Here is a 12,720-nt window from a genome sequence, read left to right on the forward strand (position 1 = left end):
TTTTATATCTGCAATTTATTTCAGTTAGGAGTCCTTTAAAATAGAACTCCTAGATTGTTTTGGTTTCCAATTTGAGTCTTCGGAGGAGTCCAATGTAAGGCAATAAATACTGCCCACACTAGTAAACAAACGAGTTTTGACAATTGAATAAACATTGATTGAAGGAGAATTGAGTGGAGCCTTAAGAGGTTTCGAGGAAACCTGTGGCAGCTCTAAGCATTCAAGTTTTCTGAAATCCTTTGGCCTCTCTCTCCAACAAGTAGACACCGAAGAGGATATAAATGTTTAAGAACCCTAGTTCCCCCTCTCTCTCTATTGCAGCAGCCCCATTCTATTCCCCAGACCCTATTTTCTATAACTCTCCTCCATCCACTCACCTCAACCCCAGCCCATTTGGGAATCATCATCCCCCTCCATTACCTAGCCTACAACCCCAACCCTCACCCCACTTTCTTACCGAAACCCTAAATTTTTTGCACTTAATCTTCTTCCCCAAACGCTGGCAACCCTAATCTCCTATCACCTAGATCTCTCAAACCCCTCACCCGGATCCAATTCCCTTTTGCCTTCATCATCCACTTCCACTCCTTTACCTTTGACCATAACCCTAACCCCAGCCATCCCCTAGAAGCCCTAGAATTAGAAAACCCTGATTTCTAGATTCCCAAAACCCTTGAAACTTTAATCTGAATTTAAAAATAACACAATTCAGAATTGGATTCCAATTAATCCTAGCTCCTAAGCCATAACCACATCCTGCCTACCCTTCCCCCAAACACTAGATCATTCAAAATAGCCCCTACCCCATGACTGCAAGATTTGAGGAACCCTTGTTTTTCCTGCTGAATTCAACTGAATTGATCCTCTAACTGGCCCTCGATTTGGTTGGTACATCAGCACCTCTTGTAGTTATCTACAATATCTGGTTCAAGAGTCATTTGACTTTCACAGCAACGTCCAATCCTCCAGCAGATTTGGGGGCCTTTCTTATTTGATGTTAACTCACTGTTAGCTATGGCCCCCTCCCAATCCACCATCTCCCTAATCTAGTCTGGTTGCAGTTTTTTGGGGATTTCCCTCTCTTATTTACAGGCCTGTGGCCCTGTGCCTTCCTCCCACCACAAAGGCAGAGCCTTGTATGTCATTTGATGAAAGAGAGGTTGGGAAAATAATGACTAGTTACACTGAAGAGCACAGCCATAGATGCCTAAAACTAGAGGAAATTATAAATATAAAAAAAAAATGCCCTAGAGCTTGCATTATAGCACTCCCCCTCAAGTTGGTGCCATGGTTCAAGATCTCAGTTTTGGTGCCCATCACACTAGGCCAAGAAACGGGATCTCAGTTTCAGTAAGTTTAAAGTGTCTTTTGCGACTGAAACTTGCTGTCCAACCTATTTGAGCCCCCCCCCCCCTAAATAGGTGGCCTCAGATTCTCACACCAAAAAAAAAAAAAAAAGGGCACTCCAAATATGAGTTTCATTTCAAACACAAGTTTGAAACTGCTATGCTAAAGATGCATCCTGAAACGGCCTATTGTTAATAAAATACTCAATATTACAAACATATCAACGTTCAAACCTCAAAGAAGTCCATGCATAACACTTGTTCATATTCATACTTCAAATTACAAAATTCACATGATTAATCCTTAATAGATGGAGTAGGAGAGGTATTGATCATGTGGAAAAGGTATTCCAACCAAGTTTCTGGCAAAAAATCTAGAATAGTCAAAGAGAACCAGCAATGACATATATCAAAAGGGCTGGCAAGCTCTAGACCTTGACTAGATTGAGTTTGACGATTTTCACATGCATGGTTGGGGGAAATCTCAAGATGACTGAAATCTCAGGTTGAGATCTCAACTCTACTGAGATTTCAGTCGAATTTTCCTCCTTCTTTTTTCTCCCCTTCTTGCCTTCAATCGTGTTTTGGCCTCTTGAAAAAGCGAGATATTTCGAGATCTCAAGCTATGGTTGGTGCATGAATCTTGTACATGCCCAACTTGCTTGAATAGAATGAAAAACCATTCTATTAAGTTCTTTGATGACTGATCACTGAACTCAACAAATTCAATATGGACAATTCCTTTATCAAGCTTCTCTAGGATGAAATGATGGTCTACTTCCACATGCTTTGTCACGCTGAACTGGGTTGTACTAATAGCAGGTTTGTTATCACAGTACAGCACCATAAAAGAATTGGAGCTAACACGAAGATTTTGTAGAAGACCTTTGGGCCATAGCAACTTAACTATGTGAATTTTTTACTGAGGCATTTTCCAAAATGCATTTCTTAAAGGTTATTCCAATCTGAGCATGGGAGACATTTGTGCTCAAGATTAAAGGGGAATGTTAATTGTTAAGTAGCTTTCTGTATTTGTTTCCCATCGCCCATCCTAGGGGTTAAGTTTCTTTGTTATTTACATAATAGGATTTCTGTGTACGAACAGACAAGTCTAACATGTCCTCAGATTGTAATTACAAAATTCTACTCTTACAAATATATTGATGGCTTATGGTTGAGTTTATTCCTTCTCCAGCCATGAGGCTTCTTCTCTTCCTAAATTTTTTTCTTGTTTTTCATAATGCAGGCACTGCCTCTTCCTATCTCTGATTCTGTCAGTCACTATCTTTAAGATTAGACTAACTGAAGGGCAAGCCCTGATTTCAATAAATTTAGACATCAATATCAAGTGCTCCCCACCCTCTCTTCCTTATTCGTCTTCATGAAAGGAAAACACACTAGGGTGACCTAAAAGAACATCCACCAACAAAGAACAATGGAAAAATGCAATCCCTCAAAAAAAAAAGTTGACAGCATACTACCCAGCCAAAAGATCAGCACAAAGGGAAACAACTGGCTGCAAACTCCCAACCGAACAAACCAAGGCTTCGAGGCACGCTAGGAGAGATGGAGGTTTTACTGACAAAAGGTTGCCCGTTTTCGCTTTTGAATTTGAATCTGGACCTCCTCTTCAATTCACTTTTCTATTAGAACCATAACCAAATGGCTTGAGTAAACCTCATCCACAAGACAACAAAGTCATCACCATCCCACCAACTAGCTAAGTGGCCTGGGCCAGAAATATTCCCATAGCTCCCTTAGCCATTATTCACCTGTGTCACAAAAACAAATCTAGAGACCTAAGTCCATGTTGGCATGATACATCACCATAGCTGTCAAGGGGTCACCTAGGCACTGCCTAGGCATCCAGGTGCTTTGGCAGTGCCAACACACACAGGTGTCGTCTTGTCATCTATTTTGGTGTTGACTCGATTCTCCCCCACCCCACCCCCACTTCTCTGGATGCGTTGCTCACCTAGACACTGACAACTTTGGACATTACATAGTGAGTTGTGACCCACAAAAAATAAAGAGTTATGACCAGATATCTTCAAAAAGATTTACTTCACATGGATCAGAAACCTAGAAAATGATCCATAGTGGTGAATGATTTCCTCTAGAAATGCATAGCCAAAAAAGAAGAAACTTATTTTCTGAAGCAATAGTTGTGTGAATAGAGATATCATATGCATCAAGTGTCCACAAAAAATTTCGTACAAATAAACCACATGCACAGAAATTAAGAAGAAAATTTAGTGCTACAAACATACATCTGCAAACATTCTTAGTTTATTTAACTCCAATATCTCTTTTAAGTTTTTATGCTTTCAGTACCTCAGCTTCAATTTCATCGTATAGGAAACGCTGCTTCAGCACAACCAGTGCATGTTGGGCGGAATCATTATAAATGTCAAACGGGATCAGAATGCTCTCAAATAGACCTGCATCCTGGGGCTCGATCACAGAAGACACCAGCATCCAAGGAAGAGAACATTCTATGGGAAACTATACATGGCAAAAACACAGATTAAAACTTGTAGAAGCAGTGGAAGGTTAAGATAATAATATATTGCAAAGAACTGCCAAGAGTATATGATGACACACACAAGGTTACTGAACTTGGCCTCCTTGGTAGGCACTAGGGAAAGGTAGACAGAAGTGTTTACTCTATATGGTATAAAGTATAAACAGGAGTCTGCACCCATCTCACAGTTCAAGTTTCAGGGGGAAAAAAAAGGCTTTCAACAATGCCAAAAGTTAAGGTTAGCAATTAACGGCACTTTAGCAATTTTATACAACTCATGTTCTATTCTGACACATTTTGACCCTCATGCATGACATTTTTACGAATGTTTGACCTATGAGATGGATGGGTAGTACCCTGTGACATGGAACAACCTATTGTTAGACAAGTAAAAATTGGTTAGTGTTGTGTCACTTGTGTGTTACTGAGTAGTTTGAACAGATGTATAATCATATTTATGTACACACGAAAGCAGGCAAATACACATGAAACAGTCAAATTGTGCAATTAAATCAAATTGAATATACCTGGATAACCCGAGAGGACTCCAAATAAAATTCTCTAAACCAGAGGAAACCAAGATCAGTTAATGTTGCAATGGTCACTGCAAACATGATGAAGAAAAAAGTATGTCAAGGTAGGACATAGATAATTGACATCACAAGAGAAAAGTTTCATCCCATTTTACATTGAAAATTCTGGAATGCCTGACAAGATGAGAAAGAGAGAAAGGCCTGAGAAGATAAGTAAAGCAGAAATGGATAAAACATAACAATGAATACCTTGAAAGAAAAAGAAAACAATTTGGACATAGTTTGATATTCAAACTTCATAAACATATAAATCATCAAGCTTACAACATTATCAACTTGTCAATATCACATCTGAAATGGCAATCATATAGATCTTTCACAACAATAGAAAGATTCTCTTGAAAAGTTTTCCCAGAAGGCCACACAATATATGGTATGTGAAACATTCATTCACAAATAATAGATCTGACATGAAAAATGAAGAGTGGGGACGAGCACTTGGTGACAATTGGGCTTGATTTCTGAAAGGGTTTCATAAATACCACACTGATGGAATCAAGTCAGGCTTTAGATAGATCACTAAATCATATCTTTCTGTTGAATGGTCTTAGAACTTCTGAGTTGCGTCAGGGTGACACAGTCAGTCTTCATTTATATTAATAAAAGAACAGAAATTTCCCATGTGGGATATTACAGAACTATATCCTAGAGATAATTCTACCCTTTATACTCAGAATTACCATACTCACCCTCAAGTTGGTGAATATATATCTATCATGCCCAACTTGCTAATACTATAACAAAAAACTTTAGTATTTAGACTCTTAGTAAACAGATCAGCCTTGGACTTCTGAAGAGACAAAAAAGATGCAAATAAGACAAGACTCATTTTTTTTTCCTTGATTTAGAGTCAGTCAATTTCTGCATGCTTAGTTCTATCATGCTAAACCGGGTTGTGCGCTATGCTACTTGTTAAGTTGCTATATGAAAACAGTTGTATAAAGACCTTTTTTTCTGCAGTTAGATCCTAGAGTAACCCTTTCAACCATTACACTTCACAAATGCCCTGGGCCATTGCTCTGAACTCGACTTCAGCACTAGACCTTGCAACAACAGCTTGTTTCTTACTTGTCCAAGTCACCAAGATTCCTCTACATAAGTGCAATACCCAAAAGTAGACCTCCTATCATCAGAACAGCTTGTCGAGTCTGCATTAGTGTAGGCTAGAATATTTAGATGTCCATGAAAAGAAATTAGGATTCCCTTTCCAGGGGCTGCCTCTAAGTACCTCAAAATTTTTTAGACAACATATTGGTGAGAGGAATGTGGATCATGCTTGTATTGGCTTACTAGGCTCATTGCAACAACTATGTCATGTCTCGTGTGAGACAAGTAAATGAGTCTCCCTACTAGTTGTCGGTAGCTGGTTTTGTCTAGGGGTTCTCCTTTGGCCTTCAGATGTGAGTGGACTCAATAGGTGTGTTGGCTTTTTATCCTAACATTTGTCTCTGTGATAAATCCAAGGTAAACTTTCCCAAAGAGATAGAGATACCATTAGAAGAATATACCAGATCAATACCCAAAAAATATCTCAACTTTTCCATGCAACTCTGCTCCCAAGAGAGCTTTTAGGGCTGAAATCTCTGCTGCACTGCTGCCAATGATAACCATGTCATCTCTGTACACTAACAGTATGGTGATGTGGGTGTTGATCTTCTTGATAAATAGAATATTATCTGCATTTCTTTGCTTGTAACCTAAGGACACTATAGCCTTATGGAACCTTCCAAACCGTGCTCTTGGGGACTGCTTCAACCCATACGTTGCTTGCATACCTACCCACGAGTTTCTATAGTACTGTATCCTGATGGAACATCCATGTACACTTGGTCTTGAATTTCTCCATGAAGGAAAGCACTCTTAACATCAAGTTGTTGAAGATCCCATCCCTAATTTACTGCACATGAGCACAACTCATATGATATTGATCTTGGCTACCAGTGTAAGAGTCTCCTTGTAATCAATGCCATAACTCTGAGTGAATCCTATGGCCACAAATCTTGCTTTATACTTGTCCACACTCCACACTACCATCAACCTTTTGATTAACTACAAACACTTACTTGCAACCGACAGTTTCTCTCCTGTAGAAAAAGCAACCAGATCCCAGGTTTTGTTTTTTCTTTTCTTTTTCCAAGGCCTTCATCTCGTCATCCATTGCTTCTTTCCAGTGAGATGGAGCTAGTGCCTCTTGCAAGCTGTTAGGAATACAAACAGAGGACAAGGAGGAAACAAAGTATTGGGAAGTAGGTGATAACACACTATATGTAACAATATTAGAGATAGGGTGTTGGGAGCATGCACTTGGTTGCTTTTGTATTGCAATTGGTAAGTCTAATGAAGGGTCAAAAACGGGAACAGGAATAGATTCACCAGGATTGATGTCTACAAGACTAGGAGTTGGTGCTTCCAATTGGCTAGGCATGTCAGTGAGAGGCACTACCAGCTAGGCTGCTTTTCTTTTAATACAATATACTTTTATGAGACATTGCAATGTAGGTTGCTCCCCCTGCATATCATTTTCCTGAACCATTGGCCTTGTTCCTATCCAGTCACCCCATCTGGCCATCATCAATTGGAAATTTTTGTGCGTGGAATGAGAAGTGAAACTTCTTCACGAGATTCACTCTCCCCTTGAAGAGGTGTAAGGAAAAAATAAGGAAATGGTGACAAACATTTTTCTGAAGGTAGGGTGATAACACTCATACCTTTCTTAGGCTGCAGAGTAACCAAGAAAAATACACTGCAGATCATGAGGGTCAAGTTTACCATAAATATGATAATTCCTAGCAATGGCAACACACCCAAAAACTTTAGGAGGAAGAGCGAAGGATGTGGAACCCCAGGGGGCAGCATTGCTGCTGCACATGGGATGACATCCTAGTAATAAAGTAAGCTGCCACAAATATTGCATCCCCCCAAGGCAGGACATACATATAAAACATTAAAGACCATTCTGACCCTGGCGTTCAGCAGCTCCAAGTTCGGCATGGTTATGAAGTTCAAACGATTTTTCCTTCCTGAATGGTTATATCATTTTTTTTTTGGGAGGAAGTGAACAAGACTTCATATCTTATTAGTTTCCAGCATGTTATTTCTTTTTTCAAAATTACAAGGCTTCAAGTGGTTCTATTAAAACCTTCAGACCATTAGACTCAAGACCATCCAATTTGGTTGTAATGGTTTGTCGAACACCAGAAGTAATAGTACATTCACTAAGACAGTGAAACAGAATAACAGCTCTAAATCAGGATACGGGATGGACCAGACTTCACTGACCTTGATCAAGATCGGATGGTTCCAACCTACCCTAGGAAAGTTTTAGGCCTTCGACCTAATCACTCATCAGGACATGGATCAAGAACTCACCCGAGATCTTGGTAATATCTATTTTTTTTGGGACACAAGTGAATAATTCACATACCATGGCAATATCTTGGTACTTTATCGTAATCACTATACAAAATTCAATCGAAACATGCAAAATTTTGTACTTTTGGAACCTCGAAACGAAACTTTGGGTGACCCAAAAATAATCCTAAGTTTCAATCGAAACCGTCAAAATTTCGTCGAAACCTGTCAAAACCTAGTTCAACCCAACTGGACCAGCTGGTTCATGAGAAAAAAATTTCCCAAATTCCGTGGGAAACATGAGAAATTTCATGGAAACTTAAGACTTTTTCCTGCAAGTTTCGTAGTTTTTCCAAATTTTTTATTGTTTTGTTTCTTTCATATTTCCCCAAATACCCCCTCCATCAAGACTTCCCTATCCAAATTGTGTATTCCCTCAGACTGGTAATCTTAGGCATGTTGATGACCAGACTTATAAAGCTTTAATTGTCGATTACCTTCACAAACATAGGCATAAAATATCAAGGGATGTCTATGTTCGTTGGTTGGATGAGAGGATGTTACAGGCACAGTACTACTTAGCTCACGGGATGGATCCACCGAGGCACTCTTCTTGGCATTGAGTTGTACTTCCCTTTTATTGTCAATTACTTTGTATTTGATGTTGTGAACTTAGAAGTTATATATTGAATGTTATGTGGTAGTTAAGTTTATAACATACTTCTTGGACAACCCTACATTGATGTTATGTACATTGAAATGACATATCTAGTATCTACATTGACTTTTTTAACAAAATGCATGTGCCAATGTGTTCTTTATACTTTAATTAGCTTAAATGTGGAATCCCACCGTAAAATACTCCATAAAACCTATCAAAACTTGCACGAAAAATCCTAAGTTTCTTCAAAATTTCCTCAAAATTTCCCAGTTTCCCACCTAGGTTTCCCATTTTCACCTGGTTGAAACTTGAGTTTCCGTAAATTTTATTCTATGATTGTAATTACATGCTTCCCACTAACACCTGGTGATTGAAACACATTCAGAGCTGAAACAGGGCCTAGGGTCGCTCCCCCAAACCCTACAGCCCCTAATCCACCAAGGATATTTTAGATCCACTATGCTTGTGGGAGCCCAGATCTTCTTTTAGTTTTAAATTTTAGTCCATATTTTGCAAGTTATTAAAGAGTCCTGGTTAGTGATGGATTCTTATTTTGTGGAGGAGTCCATTAGGGCTGTCCTACTGCTTGCAAGGAATCTACATCTACTCCTAGAATTCAAATTGGATACCACTAGAGTAAGTCATGAAGGTTCCTTGTGTGAGTTAAAGTCTTTGGAGATTTAGTTTGATCTGAATTGCAAATTAGAGTCCTAGTTTGACTTCTTTTCTAAGTTGAGTCCTATTTTGAGCTCCTTCTTGAAGGAAATAAATAAGCATCTCTAAATTGTAGAAAGAAAATTATGATTAATGAAATAAAGTTGAGATTGTGGCAGCCTTGAAAGAGAGTTTTCTGCCTTTTCTTTTTTTTTTTTTTTTAAATCCCAGCATCCTTCAAGTTGAGCAGCCCAATTTCATTTCCAAGTAAGTACCAGCCCCTTTCCCCCCATCCCAGCTCCATTCCCCCTTCTCCACCACCCAGAATCCTCCCTTACCCCTTAAACCTAATTTTATGCAGCCCAACCCCTCCCCTCCATCGTAGCACATCTCCAGCCCCTCCCAACCCCTGTGGCAGAAAAAGGAGCCCTTCCCATCTTTATTACCTAATCCCTTACCCTCTCCAAACCCTAGATTATCATCCCAGCCCATCCCCCTTACTTCATCTTTTTTTCACCTTCTAATACCTGTGGCACTTCTGGAAATTCCAGAAAACTAAATTTAGAGGTGCAGCAAGATCCGTTAACCAAAAACCTTCCCCTCTTAGAATTAGAGCCTATCTGCAGCCCCATACCTTCGATCCATAAAACCAGACCCTTCCCACATCTAAAATCCTAACATCCTGCAACTTAGCTTTCATAGTAGGAAAACCTAACCCTAGAGTTCTTCAAACCCTAATTTCCCAAACTCTAACTTCAATTTCAGATCTGAAATTATTAAAAACACCAAATTGACAAGCTCCAAAAACACAAACCCTAAGCCTGGCTGAACCTACCCTAACCCTAGCCTAATCCCTCACACTATTAAATTTATCAAAAATCCTCCACTGAAGGGTATTCCAGCCTTAGAAGACTGCTGATTCTCAGGGAAGAGGATTCCAGAGTGAACTTAGATGTAGGGCATTACATCACTCATTCAAACCCTAGATCCTGGTTCACATCACCTTGCTTCAATTCAACCCAAAAAGTAAATGCAACAAGAAAAGAGAGAAACCCAGTATAAGTTACAAGGCTTTCACTGTACTTTCTAAAGAAATAAACAGATATGATACAATAACACATCCACCTAAAGAAAATCTGAATGTCAAGAGGGACACATTTGTCAAACAACCAAAGAAACTAGGTAAGAAGCAACCTGTATAATCCAAGATATGGAGAAAAAAGCCAAGCTTGTAAAAGAAAGTTTCCAACTGTTTGAGATCAGTAACTTGAATATCTGAGCCAGTATTTCCAAAAAGTCCTCCTGGCTTTCTCAAATTACCACCAGAAACAAGCTCATATATCAGGAACTGCAGGCAATGAACCTGAAAAGAAGTGGCAATTAAGAAAGTAAACAAACAATACAACCTCACAAACTAGATTCTAGGAAGCTTGATTTAACACAAAAAATAAAGCCAGAAAATTCAATAAATGTCGTAACATTTTGCTAACACCTTTTCATGAAGTGTGTTGAAAGAGGCATAAGTAATGTAAGGAATACATTGGCAATGCTGTATGATATCTTTAATGCTTCATAAGCCATTAGTAAACTAAACTTGTTCACCTTAGAAAAAGAACATTCAATCAAATCAAACACCCATAGGACTAGCATCATATAATTATACACAGTTACTCACTGTTGATGACAACTATTTACTTCATGGACTATAATTCAGATATTGGATCATTTCTTCCATCATATAAAAAGGCAAACCTACTTGCCATTTTGTGGTAATGCCAAAGCATTGGACATTAGCCATGTCTAGAAAGTGATGGAAAACTGAACCGATGATTTCTGTAACACCCTGCATGGATGTCATGATTATTCCATAGATACTTAGATGGAACTGAATATCTTTATACTTCGGTAAATAATTTATTATATTTTTATTATGATGGGAATCCCATACTGTTCTTGATAATTCCATTATACTATTCTAATGTCTTAGTGCTGCTGAAGCAGTGAACTGAAAAGAAATAAAAAGAAATAGAGAAGTGAATATAAAGATGTGGGATCCATGAGTATGTACTCAATACTGTAATACAGTGGATGTATGTTGTGGAAGGGAAGAATGGGAATGAATTTTGAGGTGCATGTTTCTTATCAAATGGTGCTTGATTCATGTAATGTAATATGAATGAAAGCCATGGGAATCCTTCATGTGTTTACTTGATAATATTTGGATGTTGTACGAAGTATGGCGTGCAATGTTTATATGAAATCCTGATAAGGCTGATATGAATATGACCTGTGACTGTGATATGAAATCTGATATCTGTCATGCAATGAAATATTTACGAGGATGATTTTGCATGCTGTGCCCAGAAAAAGTAATGAATAATTATGAAATCGAAAAGGTAATGAAGAGATGAAGTAAATAAACCAAAGAGAAGTTTGCATGCATGCATGAAGCCATGAATATCCAACTAGAAGAGAGTAAAGATACTTTATGAGAGAAACACCTGAGCTGCTGTTGGTGCAACTGGCCTAGGATAAAATAAGTTCCCTTTGTTTTCTTCACCTCCATGTCGTGAAGATTGTGTTTCTGACCCAGGCTTGCTTGTATTTGCCATCCAGTCCGCCGCAAGTGTCCGCATATCAGAAAGAATCCTAGAAGTAAACATGATTCAAGTTTTTAATACTGATAAACTCTGTAGATGAAGAAATTACCAAACCAGAAGTGCATTAGGTGTCTTCAGAATTTCGTAGTACTTCCCTGTGAAAATCTGTGGCATATTCTTATGTACTCACACAAATAAGAAAACATAAATAGAGATTAATCATATAATCACAAAATTATCGATTCATTTATCCTTTTATGCTTCCTTTGTTCATAATTTTCTTATATGCTATTGCAGGGCGCCTCATCCAGACTCTCTTATGCTTTTGTGTATGGTAAAATGTAATTGCGTGATCTTTCCTGGGAAACAGCTAGGCATGAATTTGTTAAAGAAAAAAGGTGAGATTATGACCCAAAATGAATCACAAATTCTACAGCAGTGAGATTCATATGTTACCTTGACAGATCCTTCTTCCTGCGAAATGTAGTTCGCAACATGGTGGCTAATTTGTTCTGCACAAAGTCTTGGACCTCAGCATGGATTGTTTCCCAGAGAGCATCAGCAACTAAGGTATCACATCGCTGCATCATTGAACCAATACTCTTTATGTAACAAACAAGCTCCACGAGAGCCTTCCTTTCCTCCATTGTATAATTCCAACGAACCACCTATGTAATTACCAAGTATAAGCCACCCACAAGCCTGATGTGAGAAAATAGATAAATAAAAGCAACAAGTAGACAAGTCACTTAGTACCACCAGCAGTTGACTAAGTTAGATTAAACTAATATTCATGTCAGCATCAAATATATTGCCAACTAACTGAATTAGAGGAAACTTGTCAGGAGAATAAAAATTGTAATTGAGTAGAGTCTTTCTTTCAACAGTTTAGAAAGGAGACACTAGAGATGCAAATTCAGTTATATGCAGATCACCTCACTGTAATAAACTAATAATGTTATACAAATTCAGTCACACCAAGAAGGCCAAA

At 38.5% G+C, this 12,720-nt stretch overlaps 1 protein-coding gene across 3 annotated transcripts in view; it reads right to left on the bottom strand.

Moving 5' to 3' along the window:
• Positions 1-12,720, bottom strand: part of PIR121 (transcription activator) — a 68,728-nt gene that overhangs the window by 30,636 nt on the left and 25,372 nt on the right. For all 3 annotated transcript variants that reach the window (XM_089160834.1, XM_089160832.1, XM_089160833.1), the window contains 5 exons: positions 12,186-12,397; positions 11,631-11,778; positions 10,324-10,492; positions 4,398-4,474; positions 3,681-3,851 (listed from right to left, as the gene is read on the bottom strand). In XM_089160834.1, the coding sequence (XP_089016960.1) occupies positions 3,681-3,851; positions 4,398-4,474; positions 10,324-10,492; positions 11,631-11,778; positions 12,186-12,397 (777 nt within the window). The remainder of the gene's footprint in view (positions 1-3,680; positions 3,852-4,397; positions 4,475-10,323; positions 10,493-11,630; positions 11,779-12,185; positions 12,398-12,720) is intronic.

Source organism: Hakea prostrata, chromosome 7 (assembly GCF_041222555.1).
Source record: "Hakea prostrata isolate BN-2017 chromosome 7, UWA_Hpros_2, whole genome shotgun sequence".
NCBI classification, from domain to species: domain Eukaryota; kingdom Viridiplantae; phylum Streptophyta; class Magnoliopsida; order Proteales; family Proteaceae; genus Hakea; species Hakea prostrata.